This window comes from Erythrolamprus reginae, chromosome 4 (genome assembly GCF_031021105.1).
Source record: "Erythrolamprus reginae isolate rEryReg1 chromosome 4, rEryReg1.hap1, whole genome shotgun sequence".
Classification (NCBI taxonomy): Eukaryota; Metazoa; Chordata; class Lepidosauria; order Squamata; family Dipsadidae; genus Erythrolamprus; species Erythrolamprus reginae.
Genome location: NC_091953.1, coordinates 24,111,126 through 24,136,797, shown reverse-complemented (window position 1 = coordinate 24,136,797; position 25,672 = coordinate 24,111,126). Strand labels below are relative to the sequence as shown.

At 41.5% G+C, this 25,672-nt stretch overlaps 1 protein-coding gene across 7 annotated transcripts in view; it reads left to right on the top strand.

Annotated features, from left to right (window-relative positions):
* The window catches only part of ATP8A2 (ATPase phospholipid transporting 8A2), a 460,631-nt gene extending 438,585 nt beyond the window's left edge, over window positions 1-22,046 (top strand). For all 7 annotated transcript variants that reach the window (XM_070749818.1, XM_070749817.1, XM_070749821.1 and 4 more), the window contains 2 exons: window positions 18,084-18,175; window positions 19,747-22,046. In XM_070749818.1, the coding sequence (XP_070605919.1) occupies window positions 18,084-18,175; window positions 19,747-19,844 (190 nt within the window). In that variant the 3' untranslated portion in view covers window positions 19,845-22,046. The remainder of the gene's footprint in view (window positions 1-18,083; window positions 18,176-19,746) is intronic.
* Window positions 22,047-25,672: the final 3,626 nt, after the last annotated feature.

Here is a 25,672-nt window from a genome sequence, read left to right as displayed (position 1 = left end):
ACCATGAGGTCTTTTTCTGCTGTCTAGCTTCTATGTTTCTACCACACTGTAGAAGTGAATGAATGGCCAGGCTGAACAATTGGAGAAGGATGATTCTTAAGCTTACCAGGCATTTTAATTTTCCTCAATTACCAAAAGTGGCAGAAGAAGCAGTTTAATTAGAATTAATTAGGTAAGACAACAGATAGAACAGATTACCAAAACATAAATTCAAAATCTGAGTAGTAGATGCTTGGAACAAACTTCCAGCAGACGTGGTTGGTAAATCCACAGTAACTGAATTTAAACATGCCTGGGATAAACATATATCCACCCTAAGATAAAATACAGGAAATAGTATAAGGGCAGACTAGGTGGACCAGGAGGTCTTTTTCTGCCATTAATCTTCTATGTTTCTAAAATAACCTCTGAATATATTAAAATAAATAAATTTATTTTGTCCCATTGAAGGTGTCAGAACATAGGCTTGTCCAAAATATTATTTAAGCATACCAGTATCCTTTACAAGAATTATTTCCATACTTCAGACCACGATGGGCCAGCTTACGCTATCTTTCCGCATGTACAAATTTCACTTTTAAACTATTAAACAGAGTTCTCCTTTGGATGATAACTTAAGTGCTTGATTGTCACTTGATCCTCTGGAAACTAGAGCTAATGCATATGCTATGTAGGGATTTTTTTTTTTAATCTGATGTGAAAGACATTGAAGAGAGTATTGTCCAGCCCAGCCCCTCTGTGTACCCCTTCTTTGAGCTTCAGAGGGTTTCAGTTAGTCCTTTTTATAAGGCAATTGTGCTTCAGCTTTCAGGGAAAGTGTCACAAGTTCACAAAGGTTTCGTAACTCATACTTGTGTTCTCCAAACAATATGGTTCTGTGTGATGTGCGTAGGAACTTTCCCAATAATTAAGCATGATTTTAACAAACTCTCTCAAATACCAATACCAAGTAGGAGGAGGCTTCGGAGAAAAATTTCAGTCTTGCGGGGTTGCAAGGATTAGTTTTAGGAAAGGCTCATGTATTTCTGGTAATGTAATTGCCCCATTGTGACTGTTGTTTGAAGCAGGTGGACAAATAAATCTATAATCCCATTTCTTTCGATAGTGCTGTCAAATCGCAGAACTTTTGCTAAAATATATTAAAGATTCCAAGATCTAGGTTTGTTTGTTTTTTACCCAAGTGTGTAATGTCACCGAATTGCTTAGATTTACAGTGTTCCCTCGATTTTCGCGGGTTCGAACTTCGCGGAAAGTCTGTACCACTGTTTTTCAAAAATATTAATTAAAAAATACTTTGTGGGTTTTTTCCCCTATACCATGGTTTTTCCCACCCCATGACGTCATATGTCATCGCCAAACTTTCGTCTGACTTTAATAAATATTTTTTTTAATAAACTTTAATAAATAAACATGGTGAGTAATAATCTGAATGGTTGCTAAGGGAATGGAAAATTGCAATTTAGGGGTTTAAAGTGTTAAGGGATGGCTTGTGATACTGTTCATAGCCAAAAATAGTGTATTTACTTCCGCATCTCTACTTCGTGGAAATTCAACTTTCGCGGGCGGTCTCAGAACGCATCCCCCGCAAAAAGTGAGGGAACACTGTATATCACTAGTGGAAGAGAACCACAGTCCTAAAATAGCCAAAATGAGTCTGGTGTCAAACTAATAGGCTTTATTAAAAGACGTAAGCTTTTACAAAGTAGTCGAGTTCATGTCATAGGTGGGGTAGATTTATGTACTTGCCTAGATTTGCCCTCCTCAACCTGGTGATCTCTCGTTACATCTTGGAATAGAGTTCCTGTTTGTATATATAATAATATAATAATAATATTTATTAAATTTGTATGCCGCCCCTCTCCGTAGACTCGGGGCGGCTCACAGCAGTGATAGAAACAATGTACAATACAAATCTAATAATACGAAGTTAAAAACCCATAATTTAAAAAACACGCACACAACACACCATACATAAATTATATAGGCCTGGGGAAGATATTTCAATTCCCCCATGCCTGACGGCAGAGGTGGGTTTTGAGAAGTTTACGAAAGGCAAGGAGCGTGGGGGCAATTCTGATCTCTGGGGGGAGTTGGTTCCAGAGGGCCGGGGCCGCCACAGAGAAGGCTCTTCCCCTGGGTCCCGCCAAATGACATATAATCTATTTAATGAATCAACTTCTCCTTTTTTGCTCTGAAATGCTTCTTTGTGTTTCCGAATATTTTGCACACTTTGTAACCTGTGCATTTATCCCACAAACATTAGGACACTGCCTGGTTGAGTTTTGCAATCACGTGGATTATAGGTGATCTAACATTTTAAGAATTTATTTTGTTCTAAACATAGTCCATCACACTTCCGAAACAGAAGTCAGGATCTAAGAGGGCAGCTTTGTGTATTGGATTCCAGTCTCTAATCCTTTTTATTTATTTATTTATTTATTTTGTCCAATACACAATACATATTGAAGAGGATAGACATGAAGTATTATATATAAGGAAAAGATATAAAAGTAGAGGAGAAGATATATGAAAGGAAGAAAAGATATATGAGATAAGGAAAGACAATTGGACAGGGGACGAAAGGCAGGCTACTGCACTTATGTAGGCCCCTTACTGACCTCTTAGGAACCTGGAGAGGTCAATCGTGGAGAGTCTAAGGGAGAAATGTTGGGGGTTAGGGGTTGACACTACTGAGTCCGGTAATGAGTTCCACGCTTCGACAACTCGATTGCTAAAGTCATATTTTTTACAGTCAAGCTTGGAGCGATTAATATTAAGTTTGAACCTGTTGCGGGCTCTTGTGTTGTTGCGGTTGAAGCTGAGAGGCAGGACATTGCAGCATATGATTTTTTGTGCAATACTTAGATCGTGTTTTAGGCGTCATCTTCTTCTGAGATGACTCCAATTTCTTATTTTTTAAAAAAGCTGAAACTCTTCTGATTATCAGCTGTTAAAGAAAGGGAGCGAAGACTAATTCCAGTTCTCTTTGCTCCCTCTACTCCAGCTATTTAAAAACAGGGACCTGCATTTTCAGTTCCAGCTGTTCCACATGCTCTTTGGGGATTTCTTCCTTTAATATCAAACACACTGATCATCATCACCTGGATGGTTGTGCGCACATCTGGAAATGTGTTCGACAGTTGTGTATACAAACAGGGTGTGATTGACTTTCCTCTGTCTTGTTGACTTACTGTTTTTATTTTTTTATTTTTTTATTTTGTCCAATACACAATAATACACAATGAAAGTTATAGAGGATATAGTAGAGAAGAAGTACAAGATATAGGAGAGACTATAGAACAGGGGACGGAAGGCACTTATGTACGCCCCTTACTGACCTCTTAGGAATCTGGAGAGGTCAACCGTGGATAGTCTAAGGGTAAAATGTTGGGGGTTAGGGGTTGACACTACTGAGTCAAGTAATGAGTTCCACGCTTCGACAACCTGATTACTAAAGTCATATTTTTTACAGTCAAGTTTGGAGCGGTTAATATTAAGCTTGAATCTGTTGTGTGCTCTTGTGTTGTTGTGGTTGAAGTAGTCTTTGACAGGCAGGACATTGCAGCATATGATCTTGTGGGCAATACTTAGATCATTTTTAAGGCATCATAGTTCTAAGCTTTCAAGACCCAGGATTGTTAATCTATTTTCGTAGGGTATTCTGTTTCGAGTAGAGGTTGTTGTTTTTTTTAAAAAAAAATGATAAGGTTTTATATGTTTTTTAATATTAGATTTGTTCCACTGCTATATTGTTTTTATTACTGTTGTGAGCCGCCCCGAGTCTTCGGAGAGGGGCGGCACACAAATCTAATAAATAATAATAATAATAATAATAATAATAATAATAATAATAATAATAATAATAATTCTATAAATTGCATTATTCCGAGAGAAGAGCGTGCCTTCTTGGCCATTTTATGATGTTCCCCTCCCAATCTCTTCGCCTGTATTCCTTTTTTTCTTTTTAATTGGCTCCCCTCATTCTCAGTAGGCTTGTAAGCGGACAATATAAGCAATCCCTGCCAGCCCTTTCGCCATTCCTCTCTCCCCCACCCCCAAGGACTCCCCCTCCTCTCTTCCTCCACTCTGCATTGGGTTTTTTCTCCTCCTTAATTGCACCCAGGTTTCCTGGGTGGTCCATCTGCAAACTAGATAATGGTGGAGTGCCTGAAGTTGATGTGTCATGCTTTTGATGAGGCCTCTTGGGTGCCTTCTGAGAACTGTTCTCTCTCTCCTTATTTCCCCCTCCTTGTTTGTGGCCTGGCTCTTTCACACCTGCTTGTCTTTCAGAAATCAGGCATTTGGAAAAGCAGTGCATTGGGAATTTCCTAATAAGGCAATCTAAAGATTTATTTTTATTTATTTATTTTGTCCAATACACAATAATACACCGTGAAGGTTATAGAGGATATAGTAGTATACACCCTCGAAATATAGAGCAGTGTTTCCCAACCTTGGCCACTTGAAGATATCTGGACTTCAACTCCCAGAAGTCCCCAGCCAGCATTCGCTTTTCTAGATAAGAACCAGGTGTTCAATATTTTTTTTGCCTCTTCTCAAGAATCATTTTCCACTTACAAACACGAGCCTCCGAAACTGTAACCAAAAAAGGCAGGGAGAAGCCTCCGTGGGGCCTCTCTAGGAATCTCCTGGGAGGAAACAGGGCTGGAAAAAGCGAGAAGAAGCCCCTGGGGCGACTCTAGGAATCTCCTGGGAGGAAACAGGGCCGGAAAAGGTGGGAAGAAGCCTCCGTGGGGCCTCTCTAGGAATCTCCTGGGAGGAAACGGCCAGAAAAGTTGGGGAGAAGCCTCCATGGGGCCTCTCTAGGAATCTCCTGGGAGAAAACAGGGCCTCCACTCTCCCTGTGGTTTCCCCAATCGCACACATTATTTGCTTTTACATTGATTCCTATGGGAAAAATTGCTTCTTCTTACAAACATTTCTACTTAAGAACCTGGTCACGGAACGAATTAAGTTCGTAATGTAGAGGTACCACTGTAGTCTCCTTCATTTTAAAATGTCAGAAAATAAGATATTCCATTCAAAGATACAGTATATAGAAATAACTTGCAGTGCCATAGTGCCATCTAAATCAATAGGATCCTGACTTTCAGTGTGGAAAACGGTTCCACAGGAGACATTCAGTACCAAAGAGGAGTCCTATCAATGTCTTCTGCTAGATATTTCTAGAAGTATTGAAAAGTGCTTGATTGGTTTGGTTGGTTTTCTGAGGTAGACTTAAATTGGCTGTTCTGGTGTTATCAAATCATATTATCATGTTTTAAAGATGGATGTGCGGTGGTAAAATTCAAGATCATAATACGTCACTGAAGCACAGTACAGAATTTTAAATACAAGATCAGTAGTTATTGTGTAAATCTATAAAGATGTTTTTATTTAAGCAACTCTACAGCCATGTTTAGAAATGATCTCAATAAAAAATGTAGAAAAAAATGCTTGTGATTTTCCCATTATCATGAAGTACCATATTTTTCGCTCCATAAGACGCAGTTTTTTTCCTCCCAAAGTAGGATGAAAAATCAGCAGCGTCTTATGGAGCGAAGATGCAGGCAGGGAAGGGGGGAGGCGCTGGAGCAGAGGGGGGCGGCGATATACTCACCAAAAGTGTCCCGCCTCTGTCGCCGCCTCTCCTCTTCCCAACCCCGAAGAGAGCCGCGCCTTTCGGCCTCCAGAAGTGCTGGGCCGGGGGACGCCTCCACCACGCAGGTTTAGGAGGCGGAGCGGCACCGGAGGAGCGTTGGCGGCTCCGAGCCTTTGGGAAGGCTACGGGAATCGCTTCAGGAGGCGGGGAGGTCTCGAAGACCCAAAACCCAGCCAGTCGCTCGCAGCCGGTCGGAGCTGCCCGTCCGACACCTCCGTCCGACCCGTCCGATGCTGGCGCCTCCCTCCCTCGCTCCCTGCCTGCCTGCCGGCCGCTGCGCACCCCAACCCCCCCCGAACTCCCGCGGAAGGCAGTCCCCGTTCCCCCCCCCCGCTTGCCAGCTCTCGCTTTGGTGTTTCTCCGGTGGAAGCAAGGCGGTTGAGTTGCTCCGAGGTTCTGCTTCCAAGCAATCGTTTGCCGCCTCCCCGCAAGCCCCCTGCCCAAAGCTGCAAGCACGAGATCCTGGGGCGAGGGGGAGGCGGCAGTCCTGCGCTTTGCACTGGGGAGGTGCAGCGGGGAACCGGGGAGGAAGCCACCCCTCTGTGCTGGGAGGGAAGAAGGAACAATGTTCACTATCTCCCAGGACCACCAAGCCCCCTTCCAACAGCACATGCGAGGCTCCTGGCCTGCCAGCTCTCAGCTTCTCATTTCTGCTTTCTCTCTTTCTCTCTTGCTCTTTCATTCTTTTTTCTTTCTTTCTTTCTTTCTCTTTCTTTCTTTCTTTCTTTCTTTCTCTTTCTTTCTTTCTTTCTTTCTTTCTCTTGCTTTCTCTCCTTCCTTCCCTCCTTCCATTTCTTTCATTCCCCCTCTCTATTTTTATTTCTCTTTCATTCTCTTTCTCTCTTTTTCTTTCTTTCTTGCTCTTTTTCTTTCTCTCTTTTACCTTCCCTCCTTCCATTTCTTTCATTCCCCCTCTCTATTTTTATTTCTCTTTCATTTTCTTTCTCTCTTTTTCTTTCTTTCTTTCTTGCTCTTTTTCTTTCTCTCTTTTACCTTCCCTTCCTCTATTTCTTCTTTTCTTTCTCCTTCCTACCTTTTTCCCTCCCTCCCTTCCTTCAGTCCTTCCTCTCTTACTCTCCCCTTTCATAAGTTTCCTTGCTTCCTTCCTCTGTTCTGTCCCTTCCCCCTTTCTTTCTTTCTTTCTTTCTTTCTTTCTATTTTTTTTCTATTTTCCTCCTCTAAAATCTAGGTGCGTCTTATCAGCAGGTGCGTCTTATAGAGCGAAAAATACGGTAACTCAAACCACAATGGAAGGTGATTAGCTTCAGCATTGTTAGTCCTCCATAAACAAGTTGAGATTGAGCTTTTCTAAAGTTTTTTTAATTACTTGAGAAGATTATAGTGTTTTTGTTGCTCTGATTAAGTAGTTGGCTTTAACGTATTATATTTATTATACTCTGCATGTTTTAATTCTATGCTTATAATTTTGCTTTCTTTACACAGCCAAGAGTTGTGTGATTTTGGTGGGCTAGAAAAGTAATAACTAAATAAATAATGCAGGAATGTAGATTTAAAAATAAAGATTGTAAAGTTATGCAGAGTTAAGGCAGCTGTGTAAGCATACACAATCTTTAAAAAAAAACACCTATGGATTTTCTCGCTTAGCAATTCCTCTTGCCCATTGCAACTTGAGATCAAAAGGGAAAGTGAGGGGAAAACAAGTTCTATGATTTTAAAATCATTCCCATTGATAGGAATTACAATATACACCACTGAGTAGCATGTGGAAACCATGGTCATCAAAGCAAAGCATTGTGAGAATAGTATATGAGAAAGAGAAATAATGGGGAAACAGCCTAGAGAGAGAGTTGGCTGGGAGCTTCTTTTTGCTATGCAAATGAACCAGACAATACATTACTAGGATAACACTCATAATATTGGCCCTGAAAATATCTCAGCTGCTTCCTGTTCACTGCAAAGTTGAGAAAACCATAGACTAAATGTAAAGTCTTCTTTTGTCATCTAATTTTGGTTTTCTCTCCAATTTTTGTGCATTGCGCAGCAAGCCAAATCTCATGCAAGGACATGCACGAGAGCCTGATTTTGGCTGTTTTCGTCAATATATTTGCTTCCGCGCATGCATGGAAGAAAAAATTAGTGAAAATCTCGCTCTCGCACATGTCCCCACATGAGATTTGGCTTGCTGCGCATGCGCAGAAGCAAAATCTCACACAGGGGCACGTCAAGGGTGCGCAGCTGCGCAAGCATCCCAAATTTTTCTACGAGAATTGTGCACCCAGGCGCACTGCTACTGCCTGCCACTGGCTGTTCCATAAACAGTGGTACCTCTACTTAAGAACGCCTCTATTTAAGAACTTTTCTAGATAAGAACCGGGTGTTCAAGATTTTTTTGCCTCTACTTAAGAACCATTTTCTACTTAAGAACCCGAGCCCGGAAAAATTCCCAGGAAATTTGAGAGCGGCACGAAGGCCCAGCCAGTTTCCTGCCGTTCTTCCTTTAATCCCGGCCATCTGGGCTGCCAGAGGAGCCTTTTGGTGGTGCTTAAGGAGGCTTTGGCAGTCCAGAGCAAACAAAGCATTTTCCTTTCTCTGGGCACTTAGACAGGGAATAAACCTCTGCGCCCAGAAAAAAGAAATGCTCCCTTTGCTCTGGGCAACCGAGGAGTCACCACAGTGAAGGAAAGGCACCGGCTACAAAGTGAGCGAGCGAGAGGAGAGGGGAGCCTTTCAGCATGGGAAGGAAGAGGAAGCAGCAGCCAGTGTATGGGAGGCAGCTTCGTGCCGGGTGTATGGGAGGCGCGTGCTCCTCCTCGCCGCTTCAGAGTCCCTCTTTTTTTTTATGCCTTAAAGTTCTGGATTTTTTAAAAATTCCCCTCATCTCACCTTCTTCCTTCGGCAGCAACTGTCCTCCTCCTCCTCTTCCTCCTCCTCCTCCCCCCACCCAAATTCCGAGCTTTTCTTTCCTTCCTAATGGGTTTGCACACATTATTAGCTTTTACATTAATTCCTATGGGAAAAATTGCTTCTACTTCAGAGCGTTTCTACATAAGAACCTGGTCACGGAACAAATTAAGTTCTTAACTAGAGGTACCACTGCACTTAAATTCCACAATGAAGGAAAAGTGGAATGTTGCAAACTGCAACTGATAAAGGGGAAAAAAGAAGTGGGGGAAGACACCAAAGTCGCAGTTACTTTCCCTGGCTGGAAAAAAAACTTTAAACTTGAAGTTAAAAATTTAACTTCACAACCAAAACATGCAGCTACTCTAGCTGGCACTTTGATTTTAATCAGGCATAACAAACCAGATCTTCCCTCATTCATGATTCAAAGCCTGAGATCCTTCTAGTCTCTAGACTGAATCTGACTGACAAGGAACGAAGTCGTGTCTGGGCTTGTTGTTTTTTCCCCGCCATTTCTCATTACATCTCATTTGATACAAGGAGGGGTATGGCCAGCCTTGGAAGCTGTACTATCGATCTCTTTATTTTCACAGGGTATGGGAATATCCAGTCCCAAGAAGAGAAGCCCTGCCCTCTGCCCCTCTCACATCAGTAGTGGGTTGCTACCGATGCGGTAGGGGACGGCACACTGTTAGCGGCCACCAGAGTGAGCAATTTGCGCGCTACTACTACCGCAGCCAGTCCTATGGGTGCCGCCATCTTTTTCTTCAATTTCTTTGTATTTTTTGCTTCATGCGCATGCGCAGAAGCAAAATCTATTTATTATTTATTTATTTATTTATTTATTTGATTTTTTTTATTTCATTTGATTTCATTTGATTTTATTTATTTGATTTTTATTTATTTATTTAAAATCGTTGCAAGGGAACACATGCGCGTATGAGATTTTGGTGATTTTTTTTTTGCTTCCATGCACGGTACCAAAACATTGCTGAAATCTCTCGTGCGTGTCCCCTCGTGAGATTTCAGTGCATTTTTGATTCCTGCTCATGCACAGAAGCAAAAATAACGCTGCGGATGCTCACACGTAGTATGCGCGCGCATGCAAGACAACCAAAGCTGTGCACACAGCGCAACGGTAGCAATCCGCCCCGTACGACATAAATATCTTTGCTGACAAATTGTGGTGCTCCTGGTGATATAAACATCCTCAGTACAATAGTCTTAATTCAAGGAGGAAAGGAAAGCCAGGCTTTAATTTAATTTACATTTACATCCACATAAGAAACTTTTTGTCACAATTGATTTACATGCTCAGAAGCAGGTTGGTTTAGTGCAGTGTTTCCCAACCTTGGCAACTTGAAGATATTTGGACTTCAACTCCCAGAATTCCCCAGTCAGCGAATGCTGGCTGGGGAATTCTGGGAGTTGAAGTCCAGATATCTTCAAGTTGCCAAGGTTGGGAAACACTGGTTTAGAGCTCTATTTCTTCATCTTGGCAAGTTTAAACTGTGTGAGAAACACTGCCCTAGGTTTACAGTGGTCCTTTAAAGTTGAATAAATGGAATAAACCGGGCCCAGTATAAAACAAGGCATTTAGAAATAGCTCCATCTCATTACTATTAAACCAAGGTTCTCGATATAATCCAGAGTTTGGGAGGGGGGGTTGTTTACTTTAAAGATTTGGCAACTTCACAAAAGAAAAGTTGACAAGTAATCCATCCTTGTTCTTAAATGAAAACATTCCTTAAACAGCAGGTACTAATAACGGTTTGAGGTAATTAAACCACAAAATCCATGAATTTTCCCTAGAGGCAACTATTTGTAAACATTTTATTTCACACACTACTGCCATCTCTAGATTTGTTTCCAATTTTTTATTAGGACTTTACTTTGTGTTACAATAACTAAAGTCCTGTGTCTCTGTGCCACCTAAGGTAGCATTCCTGTATACATATATAACTCGCATTGAACATAGAAACACCCTTGAACATAGAAACATATAGAAAGTAGACATCAATAGGATTTATCAATTACTTGACATTCAAAAGGAAGTTATTACAAGTACATGCAGTGGCACCTCTACCTAAGAACGCCTCTACTTACGAACATTTCTATATAAGAACCGGGTGTTCAAGATTTTTTTGCCTCTTCTCAAGAACCATTTTCCACTTACAAATCTGAGCCTCCAAAACTGTACCCAGAAAAGGCAGGGAGAAGCCTCCGTGGGGCCTCTCTAGGAATCTCCTGGGAGGAAACAGGGCTGGAAAAGGCAGGGAGAAGCCTCCGTGGGGCCTCTCTAGGAATCTCCTGGGAGGAAACAGGGCTGGAAAAGGCAGGGAGAAGCCTCCGTGGGGCCTCTCTAGGAATCTCCTGGGAGGAAACAGGGCCAGAAAAGGCAGGAAGAAGCTTCCATGGGGCCTTCCTAGGAATCTCCTGGGAGGAAATAGGGCCAGAAAAGGCGGGGAGAAGCCTCCACCTCCATGGGGCCTCTCTAGGAATCTCCACCCTCCTTGTGGTTTCCCCAATCGCATGCATTATTTGCTTTTACATTGATTCCTATGGGAAAAATTGCTTCTTTTTACAAACTTTTCTACTTAAAAACCTGGTCACGGGACGAATTAAGTTCGTAAGTAGAGGTACCACTGTCCATGTATATAAATATCTGTGGCCATAATGAGGATATGCATGCAGATAGCCAATTGGTGTTCTGCCATCATTTTTGACTCCTAATGATCACATAGTTATTCTCCATTGATGGCTAGATAGAGGTAATAAAGATATAAAACAATTGTTAAAATGAACTGAAGGGACAATGCCATGCATTTTGAAAAGAGCATTTTCTCGTTTCAGTGAACAATCTATGTATTTAGTAGAAAGTATCAATTATTGGCTGCCAATCAATTTCCGGTCACAATTCAAAGTGTTGATAATGACCTTTAAAGCCCTACATGGCATTGGGCCAGAATACATCCGGAACCGCCTTCTACTGCACGAATCCCAGTGGCCGATAAGGTCCCACAGAGTTGGCCTTCTCCGGGTCCCGTCGACCAAACAATGTCGTTTGGCGGGGCCCAGGGGAAGAGCCTTCTCTGTGGCGGCCCCGGGCCTCTGGAATCAACTCCCCCCAGAGATTAGAATGACCTCCACCCTCCTTGTCTTTCGCAAATTACTCAAGACCCACCTTTGTCGCCAGGCATGGGGGAGTTAGGATATTCCTTCCCCTAGGCCATTACAAGTTATGTATGGTATGTTTGTGTGTATGTTTGGTTTTTATAATAAGGGTTTTTAGTTGTTTTATTAAATTGGATTGTTACATGTTGTTTTTTATCATTGTTGTTAGCTGCCCTGAGTCTGTGGAGAGGGGCGGCATACAAATCCAATAAATAAAATAAATAAATAAATAAATATTTCATGGCGTAGCAGTCTTTAAAAACCAATGTTTCGCAAAGGAAACTTTTCCTGCCTATCCCAACATTTTCCTCTTTCTTTTTGGCTTAATATTGAATAGTCCTATCTTTTTCTGAGTTAAGGTCCCTAGGCTACTGCTGGCCCTTTCCTCCAGCTTCTGAAATTCAAAACACGTTTACTTGAAAGCAACTCCTGCTAAAAAGAATAAGAAAGAAGCAATTAGCCACGTAAGAAATCAGCAGTGATCCTGCTCATTTGGATAAGGTTGGCCTAAGAGAAGTCTGCTGCACTTTATAAGCGACCCCAGTTTTTAAAAGTTATCTACAAATATCCAGTTAGCATTGCTCTGCAAAGCTGTGGTTCTTGTTTTTGCTTTGGAAAAGTGATGGAGAAAAACCAGCAGACCTGAATGCATGGATGCGGCAGTTTCTATAATATTATGCACGCCCGTTTGCCTCTCTGACCATCCATCCATCCGTCCATCCGTCTGCCTCTATCCACCTTAAGGCCCCGTTTTTTACCATCAGCCAATTAGTGAATCCTGGAGGATATTCTGGGTCAAGCTACAGCAAGTGCCTTGAATCCTCATTAACACTAATTAGCACTTGGTAGGTTAATTGGTGGTGAATCTCATCTTTTTTTAATTACTCCCACAAATAGACAGTGGGACCCCGTGGTCAGGATTGAATTATTCTGTTTGTTTTGATGCACTTCCTCTAAATGTGTCAAGACAGATGTTGCTTGCCCAGGCTTAGGGGATCCTTGGCTTTGGGGGAAGGAATGGAATGGGTCTATAAGACAAAAAATAAATAAATCTTTTTACAGCTGTTAATTGGAAGCGTGGGCGATCCTCTGGAAGTATTATTCCCACACCACTGTCTTTGCATGATGAGATTGGAAGGATTCATCACCAGGGCTTAGAAAATCATTATTAAGAGTGAAATTTCCCAATGTTTTTCCTCTTTGGGAGTCCATTATATTTCATAAGCTACAGAACCAAAGATAACTATTTCCTTGAGCCAGATTTATTTCCTAGTGGAAAGGTAGCCCATGTAGTTTTCTGACCAGCAATACAGAAGTGATGTGCTATAGCATTCGTCCAATATATTTTTAACAATTAAAAAAAACTGATAAGAACTAAATGCTATTCAACATCCACACAGAAAATTGCAATTTTCAAAAATATTTTGTAGACAAGGAAGATATTTTTGAGATTGTTTGAAAGCTTTTTGACTCTTCTGATTCTTCAGAGGTTTTTTTGTTTTGTTTTAATCCTGTAATTCTGTTCTCTTGTTTATGTAAAAACTAGTTTGGGGTTGAAGTTTGTCATCTGGAGACAATAGCAACATGTACTAGAAGTTATCTTGAGGACTTTTGATGGATCGAGTGATTCTTTTGCGTCATTGTATTGTGATGTAACTGGATGTTTGTTTGTTTGTTTGTTTGATTTTATTTATTTATTTATTTATTTAGTTAGTTAGTTAGTTAGTTAGTTCAATACACAATGAGGGTTTTAGTGGGTATATATCTATATACACATAGTAAAATACATGATGAAGGTTATAGAGGAGATATTCATAGTAAAATATATTTAAGAGATAATAGAAAAGAAGACATAGTAATAGAACATATCAATGAAAGAATAGAAGAGATATAGGAATAGAAGAAAGGTATAGGGGATATAGGAGAGCAATAGGACAGGGGACGGAAGGCACTCTAGTGCACTTGTACTCGCCCCTTACTGACCTTTTAGGAATCTGGATAGGTCAACCGTGGATAATCCAAGGGTAAAGTGTTGGGAGTTTGGGGATGACACTATGGAGTCCGGTAATGAGTTCCACGCTTCTACAACTCGGTTACTGAAGTCATATTTTTTATAGTCAAGTTTGGAGCGGTTAATATTAAGTTTAAATCTGTTGTGTGCTCTTGTGTTGTTGTGTTGTGTATTATTCACCATTTTCAATACTGCCCAAGGGGGAAACACTTGTATGGCTGCACGGAAATATACTTTGTGTAATTTGGTGTCTGACTTAGTGGCGAGAAGGGGACTTTAAATGCTGTTTTATACTGACCTCCTGCAAAAGATATTTATTCTTGCAGGTTTCTGGGCTTATGTTTTATCTTATTTGTGAGAAAACTGCAGATACAGTTTAGATACCATGTTTTCCCCAAAATAAGACATCCCCTAATAATAAGCCCAATCGGGCTCTTGAGTGCATGGCAATAAGACCACGCACATATTTCAGGGTTCAAAAAATATATATAAGACAGTGTCTTATTTTCAGGGAAACACAGTAGTAAACTGGGCTTATTAATTTGTTGGCTTTTCTATTGGAAAAAAAATGCTATGGATTTAGCCAGGGCCATTTTCCTGGCATGAATTGTTTAGAGTACTTCTCTATTGTGTTTATTGTTAGTTTAATGAAGAGAGAAAATTATATATTTGAACCAGGAAGGAAACAGAAGAACAGAGTTATCCTGTATTTGACCACAGTTGGGTTAATCCAGCATCCTGGTTTCCATAGGATTTATGAAATGGGTACAAATACAGGGCGTCCTTGGGTTACATCAGTCCCGAGTTATGATGTTTCATGGTTACGACACATCTCCCAGCAGAGCAGCTCAGCGCTACTATTATCTCTATTGCAGAGTTTCATGAAGGTCCGCAGCTTGGTTAACTTCTGCGGGTCCATGACCGGCCCCCCTCCTCCTGCCACGCCACGCTCGCTTGGCTCGCTCTCGCTGCAGGAGGAAGAGCCGGGACCCCCAACCTGTTCCCCTCCCCTCAAAGACAAATCATGTTCCGTACCGCGCAACGGCTCCCCCACACCTTCTGGCAAGCTTCCCGCCGGGGGACAGCAACTCCCGCTCTTGCTGCGCTACTTACACCCCCTCCCCCTCTTCTAGAAATGAAAGTGGCGCTGCCCTCAACAATGCCTCATTCCGTTGCTTTTGGAGTCGCGGTTTTCTCCTTTGGTTCAGGCCGCGAGAGGACATCGGGAAAAGCCCCTAGCAATGCATTCATTGGCTCCGGTGCTTTCTGAAGCTCGGGGGTGGGAAGAAGGCGCTAATGAAGTGCTTTAGCAAGCAGGAATTTCTTTAGTCACTCGCTGGGACGCAAACGTGAAGTAGCTGGTTACGCTTGATGGTGACATCATGATGTGGCGAATCGAGGGCAGCAAGGCCCTTCAAACATGCGAAGTGGAGGAAGATCAGGAATGTTCCGACTTACACCAAAAATCAGTTTACGACGCGACATAGGAACGGATCAACATCGTAAGTCGGGGACCCCCTGTACTAGTTTTGTCAACGAATGTGTCAGTGTCCTTTTAAAACCATCCAGAATGGTACCTACCATTACATCTTCTATAACTTTCACCAAACAATTACTTTTAGGGTCAATACGTTTTCTCTGTCTACATTGACTCTCCCATTGTCAAAGTTCTCTGGGTGACCACGGGTTTTAATACAGTGAGATACTGAAGCAACTTTTCCCCACATGGACCATAATATGTATTAAAGAAAACCTTTTCCTTATGGGAACCTTAACCTTTGGGGCTTATTTTCCTCCTGTATGGACATATTATCAGACAGATCTCTGGAGTATATCTTCCATGTTTCATTTTCCAAAGTGTCTCTGAATTTAGCAGACTCCTTTGCAAATTTTCTTTCCAGTTCAGAATTGCTGCTTTTGTTAAGAAACATAAAAATGTAGCTTTTCTTTGATCCGTGTGGTTTCACCTTGTATGTACAGCAGGGATGAAATGTTCCCGGTTCGCTCGTGCCTATTAATTTGTTTGTTTATTTATTTTATTTATTTTATTTATTTTATTTATTTTATTTATTTTATTTATTTTATTTATTTTATTTATTTTATTTATTTTATTTATTTTATTTATTTCATTTATTTCATTTATTTCATTTATTTCATTTATTTCATTTATTTCATTTATTTTATTTACTGTATTTCATTTATTTCATGTATTTCATTTATTTCTTTTATTTTTTTATTTTTTTATTTTATTTATTTTATTTTATTTTATTTATTTATTTACTTACTTACTTACTTACTTACTTACTTACTTACTTACTTACTTACTTACTTACTTACTTACTTACTTATTTATTGGATTTGTATGCCGCCCCTCTCCGTAGACTCGGGGCGGCTAACAACAATAATAAGACAATATAAACATATCCAATATTTAAGTTAATTTAAAAACCCTAATTTAATAAACCAATCATACATACAGACATACCATGCATAAAGTTTTTGTAAGCCTAGGGGGAGGGGAATATCTCAGTCCCCCCATGCCTGATGACAGAGGTGGGTTTTAAGGAGCTTACGAAAGGCAAGGAGGGTGGGGGCAACTCTGATCTCTGGGGGGAGTTGGTTCAAGAGGGTTGGGGCTGCCACAGAGAAGGCTCTTCCCCTGGGTCCCGCCAAACGGCATTGTTTAGTCGACGGAACCCGGAGAAGGCCAACTCTGTGGGACCTAACTGGTCGCTGGGATTTGTGCGGCAGAAGGCGGTCCTGGAGATATACTGGTCTGGTGCTATGAAGGGCTTTATAGGTCATAACCATGTTGGAGAGCCGGCCGTGAAGGCTACCCAGATGCCGCCATTTGAGTCCTTTTACCCTCTGCGCATGCACAGAATTTCTTTGCACTTGCACAGAAGGTAAAAGAACCCAAATGGCAGCATCCAGGCATGTGGGTGGAGCCTCGCGCTCCCTTCGCGACCCGCTGTCTGACAGCCAATAGACACAAGTGAACCAGGAGCATTTCACCCCCGATGTACAGTGTTCCCTCGATTTTCGCGATTTCGAACTTCGCGAATAGCCTATACCACGGTTTTTCAAAAAATATTAATTAAAAAATACTTTGCGGTTTTTTTCCTATACCACGGTTTTTCCTGCCCGATGACGTCATATGTCATCGCCAAACTAATAATTTTTGCAAATAAATAACAAAAAAAATAATTATTAATAAATAATTATGTTTATAAATATCAGGATCACTAAGTGTCTTATTCAATGGTGAGTACCAGTAATAATGGTGAGTAAATGGTTGTTAAGGGAATGGGAAATGGTAATTTAGGGGTTTAAAGTGTTAAGGGAAGGCTTGTGATACTGTCCATAGCCAAAAATGGTGTATTTACTTCCGCATCTCTACTTCGCGGAAATTAAACTTTCGCGGGCGGTCTCGGAACGCATCCCCCGTGGAAATCGAGGGAATACTGTACAATATAAATGCCAGACCCATATGCATACTATGCTAATCCTATCGGTTGAGTTAGTATCTGTGTTTGAGCTGATTGAACGTGCCCATGCATGAAATCAAAAACAAAAATGGCATGTCTTATCATCAGCATCGTCATCATCACTACTGTATATCCAATATGAGTAGATCTGCACAGGACGATATAAAAGTATTACAGATGTATTAACATGTTATATATTACAGTGGTACTTCTACTTACGAACTTAATTCGTTCCGTGACCAGGTTCTTAAGTAGAAAAGTTTGTAAGAAGAAACAATTTTTCCCATAGGAATCAGTGTAAAAGCAAATAATGCATGTGATTGGGGAAACCACTGGAAGGGTGGAGGCCCTATTTCCTCCCAGAAGATTCCTAGAGAGGCCCCAAAGAGGCTTCTCCCCACCTTTTCCAGCCCTGTTTCCTCCCAGGAGATTCCTAAGAAGCCCCACGGAAGATTCTCCCTGTCTTCTCCAGTTACAGTTTCGGAGACTCGGGTTTGTAAGTGGAAAATGGTTCTTGAGAAGAGGCAAAAAAACTTGAACACCTGCTTCTCATCTAGAAAAGTTCATAAGTAGAGGTGTCCTTAGGTAGAGGTACCACTATACTTTGTGTTGCCCTTTCCTTTTGCGGTAGCCTTGACACCATAGCAGATGGCCAAAAGCATGCAATGCAATCTTCTGGAACTTTACTGTTAATCTGAAATACTAAATCTGTATGCCCACATAATGAGAGGACATCAGAATTCATTAAGTTCCTGTTTATTCTAAAAATGTATTAGAAGAATGGAGATAACATGTTCTGCTCTGTCACAATGTATTCCATTTTTTTAAGGGAGTATTTCACAATCTACCTTTGGAGTTTGACTTGACTTGACCTTTTGTCTTGCAGCATGAATGAACGTGACCATTTGTTGAAAAGGCTGGGCAGAAAGACCCCTCCGTGTCTTTTCCGTGCTCATTCTGTCCAGCAAGGAGTGCCACGTAAGTATTACACCATGTGTAAAGGGTCTCAGTTCTGAAATAACCACAGAGGTAAAAGTCTACCTTAAGCTTGCCTTTAAAACCTCTGTAGATTTCAGATTTTAAGATTTAATTGGATTTGTATGCCGCCCCTCTCCAAGGACTCGGGGCGGCTCACAAAATGTACAAAAAACAGAAAAAAGACCAGTAATAACAATCCAATTAATAGTATAGTCTAATTAAAAACTATCATTACAATTCATTCAACAATCATACTAAACATTCATTGACCCGGGGGGGGGGGGGGGGGGATCTAAAAACCCCAGGCCTGGTGGCAAAGTTGAGTTTTTACATTCTTTTGGAAGGCAAGGAGGGTGGGGGCAGTGCGAATCTCCGGGGGGAGCTGATTCCAGAGGGCCGGGGCCCCCACAGAGAAGGCTCTTCCCCTGGGTCCCGCCAGCCGGCATTGTTTGGTCGACGGGACTCTAAGGAGACCAACTCTGTGGGACCTCACCGGTCGCTGGGATTTGTGCGGCAGAAGGCGGTCTCAGAGATAGTAAATGAAAAGTACACACGCGCAATAAATGGCACCTTATGTGCAATTCAATGTTTTGTGTAACTCTGCAAAACAAAGATTGGATTCCAAGGGGAACTTGACCAAAAAATAACAGTACAATTGGACCTGGAATTAGTGTCTGTGTCTTCCCAAAAAAATACTGTGTTTTCCCAAAAAAATTAAGTAGACTTCAGTGCTTGCAAAATCTTTTTTGTTTCCATGGTCCACTCTCTCCAGAATCTCTTTATTAGGAGAAACGTATTTGAATGAAACTATTTCTTTAAACTATGATTGTATTTGGAAGCTATTGCTGGTGAAAAATAACACCTCCGAAGGGGTTTTAAATGTATGGCAGAATTACACATATATAGTAACAGAACTATCAATGAAAGAATAGAAGAAGAGATATAGGAATAGAAGAAAGGTATAGGAGATATAGGAGAGCAATAGGACAGGGGATGGAAAACACCCTAGTTCACTTGAACTCACCCCTTACTGACCCCTTAGGAATCTAGATAGGTCAACCATAGATAATCTAAGGGTAAATTGTTGGGGGTTTGGGGATGACACTATGGAGTCCGGTAATGAGTTCCACGCTTTGACTGAAATCATATTTTTTACAGTCAAGTTTGGAGCGGTGAATATTAAGTTTAAATCTGTTGTGTGCTCTTGTGTTGTTGTGGTTGAAGCAGAAGTAGTCACCGACAGGCAGGACGTTGCAGCATATGATCTTGTGGGCAATACTTAGATCATGTTTAAGGCGTCTTAGTTCTAGGCTTTCTAGGCCCAGGAGTGAAAGTCTAGTCTCGTAGGGTATTCTATTTCGAGTGGAGGAGTGAAGGGCTCTTCTGGTGAAGTATCTTTGGACAGTTTCAAGGGTATTAATGCCCGAGATGCGATATGGGTTCCAAAGTTATATTCTCTTGTATTGCATCCATTGCACACTCCCCTTTCTCATCGTTGTTAAAGAAACATACTGTAACCTCTCTCTGACTCCAAATCTCTTTTTCGGCTCTTTTTCCTCTTCTTCCTCCAGATGGTTATGCTTTTTCTCAAGAGGAGCACGGGGTCGTTTCTCAGTCTCAAGTCGTTCGATCCTACGACACTACAAAGCAGAGAGCCGGAGTCGAATAACACGGACTTCTTCCCCGCGATTGGTGGCCGGAGGAAAGAGATGTGGATCAATGCACCCACCCTTGAGTAAGGCTGGCTGCAGCAATGTAAACACCGGAAAACTTTTTAACTGTGGCCTTAGCCAGCAAAGTTTGTTCTCTAGGCTGCTTCCAGACCTTGAACACACTTTGGGGTGGGTTGGGGTGTGGGGGGGTCGGGGGGAGAACAGTCCTTGCCAGAAGCCAGCTGTTCTTTTGGTTTACATGGTTTATGAAACATTTGGCTCTGTTGCCCAAGGTGTGAGGCTGAAAACATTTTGTTTCTGTTGCCATTTTTGCAAAAGGCAGGGCAAAAGGTAATTGTGGTTTTGCAGAGAAAAACCCCAAAAGGTGATATAAAGCCCATTGCTGATCGACCTTTGCTGAATTTCAGACTTCCCATTTTGTCGTGCCCAGACTTAGCTGCATGTGTGAAGCCTTTATAATACTCACTGTTTATTTGATGGGGATGTTTACAGAGAGGCGGAAGAAGTAAAAGAGAAGCAATTATAACCCAGAGGGGGGAAGGGAGAGAAACAATCATCAACAGCTTGTCTTGGAATGGATCAGCACTATGCAAAATAGTTTACAGAATTCTTAGCTTGTTTACGCGAACCACACACAGTTAGCCACGATAATTCACTCCGCTGTAATACTATCTATCACTCAAGTCATTTGAATGGCAGGCCTGTATTTTCAACATTACAGCTGAAGTGCAGCTTTTTGTTAAGTCCTGAGATGGATCTGGACTGGTATGAAGGGAGTAAAAAAATATCCGATGGTTCTGATGAAGCATTAAAGTCAGTTAATCAATTTAACATTTTGTCCCCACTGTGGCTCATGACTTAAAACACTCCAGCACACAAGTGGAGAGACAAGCTGGTGCCTTAACATCTTCTGCTTGTGAAACTCATTAGAACTTTTGAGAGACTACATGTTGGACTAACTGGACCTTAAGAAAGTTTGGAAAGATCAAGAAAGTACTACAGGTCCTTATTAAGGTGACCCCCCAAAGTTTTTGCTAAGGTGTAACAAGATCTCCTTTCAACTAAGCACAGAGTGAAAAAGTAACCACCTCCCTTGAGGAACTACAGGGTGTGTTCCAAAAGTAATGCAATTATTTTTTTGAAAGTAATTTATTGAACAGATTTGCACAAACACTTAAAATTCTTCAAAGTACTGTCCTTGGGCCTCTACACATTTTTTTCTAGTGACTCTGCCATGACCGGTACGCACCCTGGAAGGCGTCTTCAGGGGCCTCTTGCAAGGTCTTCGTCATGGCTGATTGGATCTCTTCTACAGACAAAAAACAGGTTCCTTTCAGGGCTGGGAACAAAAAGAAGTCTGCTGGGGTGACGTCAGGACTATAGGAGGGGTGGGGCAGTGTTGGCACCTGGTGTTTGGCCAGGAACTCGTGGACTCGTAGCGCGTTGTGGCAAGGCGTGCTTTTTGTCCATAGAAGAAATCCAAAAATGTGTAGAGGCCCAAGGACAGTACTTTGAAGAATTTTAAAAGTTTGTGCAAATCTGTTCAATAAATTACTTTTTTTAAAAATTGCATTACTTTTGGAATGTACCCTGTATATCTGTGAAATCAATGAAGTCTTAACCTGTAGTATCTTAAGCATCTCTGTTTCTATTCATCGCTTGGAGAAATGGCATAAGAATGCTTAAATGTTTTCTGCGGTTGTGGGAAGTATTGCAACAAGCAGAGGGGGATTTCAGTTAGTGATGGTTGTTTATTTTTCTCCAAATCAGCCTCAAGGTCATGGCATGGCCACTTCAGGGAACAATGTCCTGTGAGAATTGGTTGTACAAATACATCCAGATTGCATTGCAAAATATTGGGCTATTGTTTGGGTTGTCTGATGATTCTGGCCCGGCTTTCCGTGCTGCAAAGGTAATTTCTGCTAAAGAGAAGGTAACACTTTTAGTAAAGAGGCATCTCTGCTTGCTAATAATTCTACCACGCATTGTTAACATCACAAAAAAAAAATATCCTGCCAGAAATATAAGTTGACATGCTTAGTTAGCATGCCAGTAAATAATTGGGTTCACAGGTTCATAAAAAGGATATCCTCCTAACTTTTCGTTTCCGTGCTATTTTAATTTCTGGATTTTTTTTTTTTTAATGAAATCCTGAGAAATGCAAAGAACCCTTGCTTGAATAAAAAAGCATCCAAGAAGCTTCTTCTTTGGGAAAAACCATGGCTGAGAATCTCTACAGACCTCTATGGAATATCTTGGAATCATACATGACTTTAGAGAAAGATATGAATAAAGCCCTTAGATTCATCTGGTGCTGCTATCTAAGCAAGCCTTAGTTAGTCCTAGCAGCTTCACTACATTTCTCAATGGCTTAATTAAGATAAATACCACTGCAATCTTGTCCTCAGGTGCATCAGCTGGTTATCCTGTGTGCTATATATAAGGCCATAGAAAAAGTTGACACTTTATTAATCCTTTTTATTGACAGTTGTCTGGAACATAGGTAGATTTAAGAAAATTTGGTCACAGAGATCTCTACTCAGCCAGCAAAAATAAGTTGACCAATCTCTTTACCTTAGGTTGAAGGGCCCTGAAATCAATTCCAGTACTTGAGTGTCATTATTCAGTATGCACCACTTTTAAGAATTAACATTTTCCTGTAAAAAATTGTTTTAATTATTGCACAACATTCTAACGGTTTTCCTTGGACCATAGCTGGGAAGGACATCTACAAGCAAGACATGAGCTTCAAAATGAATTGGGAGAAATGCTTTAGGCCAGTGATGGCGAACCTTGTCTTTCCTTGGGCGCCGAAAAAGTGGGTGCGCGAGTGCCCGCACCCATGATTCAATGCCTGGGGAGGGCGAAAACAGCCTCCCCTACCCCCCCCCCCCCGGAGGTTCTCTGTAGGCCGGAAATGGCCTGTTTCCCAACTTCTAATGGGCCCAGTAGGCTCATGTTTCGCCCTCCCCAGGCTCCAAAGGCTTCCTATGGAGGTTCTTTGGAAGCCAAAAGCAGCCTCCCAGAGCCTCTGTACAAGATAAAATAATAATTAATAATAATAATTTATTAGATTTGTATGCGGCCCCTCTCCGAAGACTCGGGGCGGCTCACAACAACGATAAAAACAATATTATAATGGCACAAATCTAATATTAAAAAAAACTAAAAACCCTATCATAATTAAAAACCAAACAACACATACATGCCAAACATAAATCATAATAAGCCTGGGGGAAAGATGTCTCAAATCCCCCATGCCTGACGGTATAGGTGGGTCTTAAGTAGTTTACGGAAGACAAGGAGGGTGGGAGCAGTTCTAATCTTCGGGGGGAGTTGATTCCAGAGGGCCGGGGCCGCCACAGAGAATGCTCTTCCCCTAGGACCCGCCAGACGACATTGTTTAGTCGACGGGACGCGGAGAAGGCCAACTCTGTGGGACCTTATCGGCCGCTGGGATTCGTGCGGTAGCAGGCGGACACATACACATTGGAGCTGAGCTAGGGCAACGGTTTGTGTGCCAGCAGATATGGTTCTGTATGGCACCCGAGCCATAGGTTCGCCATCACTGGTTTAGGTTGTATGCAAACATACTACCTCCTTCCTGTTCTTTAACACAATTTGGGGTTTTTTTTCCAGACTTGACTGTTGCTTTAAGAAGTCAGTTCATTATAGTAAGTGTGATTCTTAGAGGAGCAACATTTTTTTTTCAGGTTCACACAGTTCACTATAAGTAGAGTTGCCTTCCGCAAGATGGGCAGCCTATAAGTTTAATAAATAAAAAGAAGTATGGTGGGCCAAACTCCTGGTCATTGTAGTCTAGTTTAGAGAACAAAGGAAGGAAAACGATTATAAGATTGGAAGCCCAGATGTTGGGTTCCCTGGAGCTAAACTTGGTGAAAATATATGAATAAGCTCAATTTAAAGAATTGCCTGCTTATTGTCCTTGTTTCTATAATAAGCTTCATAAAAAGAAGAAACAATGCCAATTGTTCAAAACAGTCAAAGGAGTAAAGGCAAAAACAACTTAAGAAAGATCTGCAAAAAAAACCCAAAACGTTCTGGGGCAGATTTCTGAAATCACATTATATAGCCCACCCTAACCTGCCCCATAAATATTAGCAGTCCTATCCACCATCCCATCATATTCAAATACATATACGGTAGTATAACTTAAGTACATTTATCCATATCAGTAAATAAATAAACCAATTGTCCTTCTAGAATTCAGAGGTTAAAATCTGAACAGTTGAAGCTAATAACTTATACTGCAAAGCTTAGGCTGCAATCCTGGCAGTCAGACCTATTTATTACATTGGGTTTTACTTCTAAGGAAACTTGCAAAGGATTAAGTTAAACGATAGATTTTGCCAGTTTAGCTAATTAATTTCTCCCAATGATTTTGAGAATTAGAGAAGTTTAGACAGGTCAATCAACCCATGGAACAGGTTGCCTTCAGAAGTTGGATTGCCATCTGTCAGAAATGGTGTAGGGTCTCCTTCTTGGACAGGGGATTGGACTAGATCAGTGTTTTTCAACCAGTGTGCCGCGGCACACTAGTGTGTCGTGAGACATGGTCAGGTGTGCCGCGAAGCTCAGAGAGAGAAAGAAAATGGGAGAGAGAGAGAGAAAGAAAGAAAGCAAGAGAGAGAGAAAGAAAACGAGAGAGAGAAAGAAAGCAAGAGAGAGAGAGAGAGAAAGCAAGAGAGAGAGAGAAAGAAAGCAAGAGAGAGAAAGCAAGAGAGAGAGAAAGAGAACAAGAGAGAGAAAGAAAGCAAGGGAGAGCAAGAGAGAGAGAAAGAAAGAGAAAGAAAGAAAGAGAGAGAAAGAGGGAGGGAGGGAAGGTGGGAGAGAGAAAGACATAGAGGGAGGAAGGGAGAAAGAGCAAAAAGGAGAGGAAGGAAGGGAGAAAGAAAGAGGGATGGAGAGAGAAAGAAAAAAGAAGGGAGAGAAAGAAGGAGGGAGAGAAATAGAGCGAAAGGGAGGAAGAGAGAAATTATTTTTGTCCAAACTTTTTTTAGCCCCCCCCTCCCCCCACTCAATGTGCCCCAGGGTTTTGTAAATGTAAAAAATGTGCCGTGGCTCAAAAAAGGTTGAAAATCACTGGACTAGATGACCTACAAGGTCCCTTGGAACTCTGTTAATCTGTTAGATCTACACCCAAAAAGTTAAATTCACGGAGTTACTTGAAAAGAAGCTCCTTAAAGGATGCACCACGAAATCAACTGTTACAGGGAGTCCTCAAGTTACAACCATTTCTTCAGCAACCCTTTCAAAGTTCAGACAGTGCTAAATGAATGGTACTCGTGACAATCCTCACCTGTTTGACCCAGTATCCCCACAGACATGTGAATGCAGCTCCTAGCTAGCAATTGCTATATCACAGTGAGTCATAATCATGTGATTTAATTCCCTACCTTTTCTGTTGGCTTCCCACAAGCAAAGTCAATGGAGAATTCAGAGGTAGCAGTCATGCGAAATCCTTATCCAAAACAACCCACAGGAGCCTCGTTTAACTATGGGAACTGGGACTCCTGGGTTTACTATCACTAATTGACACAGCCAGCAACACCTCACTTTATTACCATGTCACTTACTGATCCCAATTGCCATCATAAACTGAAGACCACCTGGATTTTAACTTCTTGGCTGCAAAAACCAAGACAACCACAAGATGGCAGCAGAGGGATACAAAAAACCCCATCTACTGGCCATCTAGATTTTTGCAGGCTGGATCTATATCCCTATTGTATACAGCAGCGTTTCCCAACCGGTGTGCCGCGGCACACTAGTGTGCCGCGAGACACAGGCAGGTGTGCCGCAA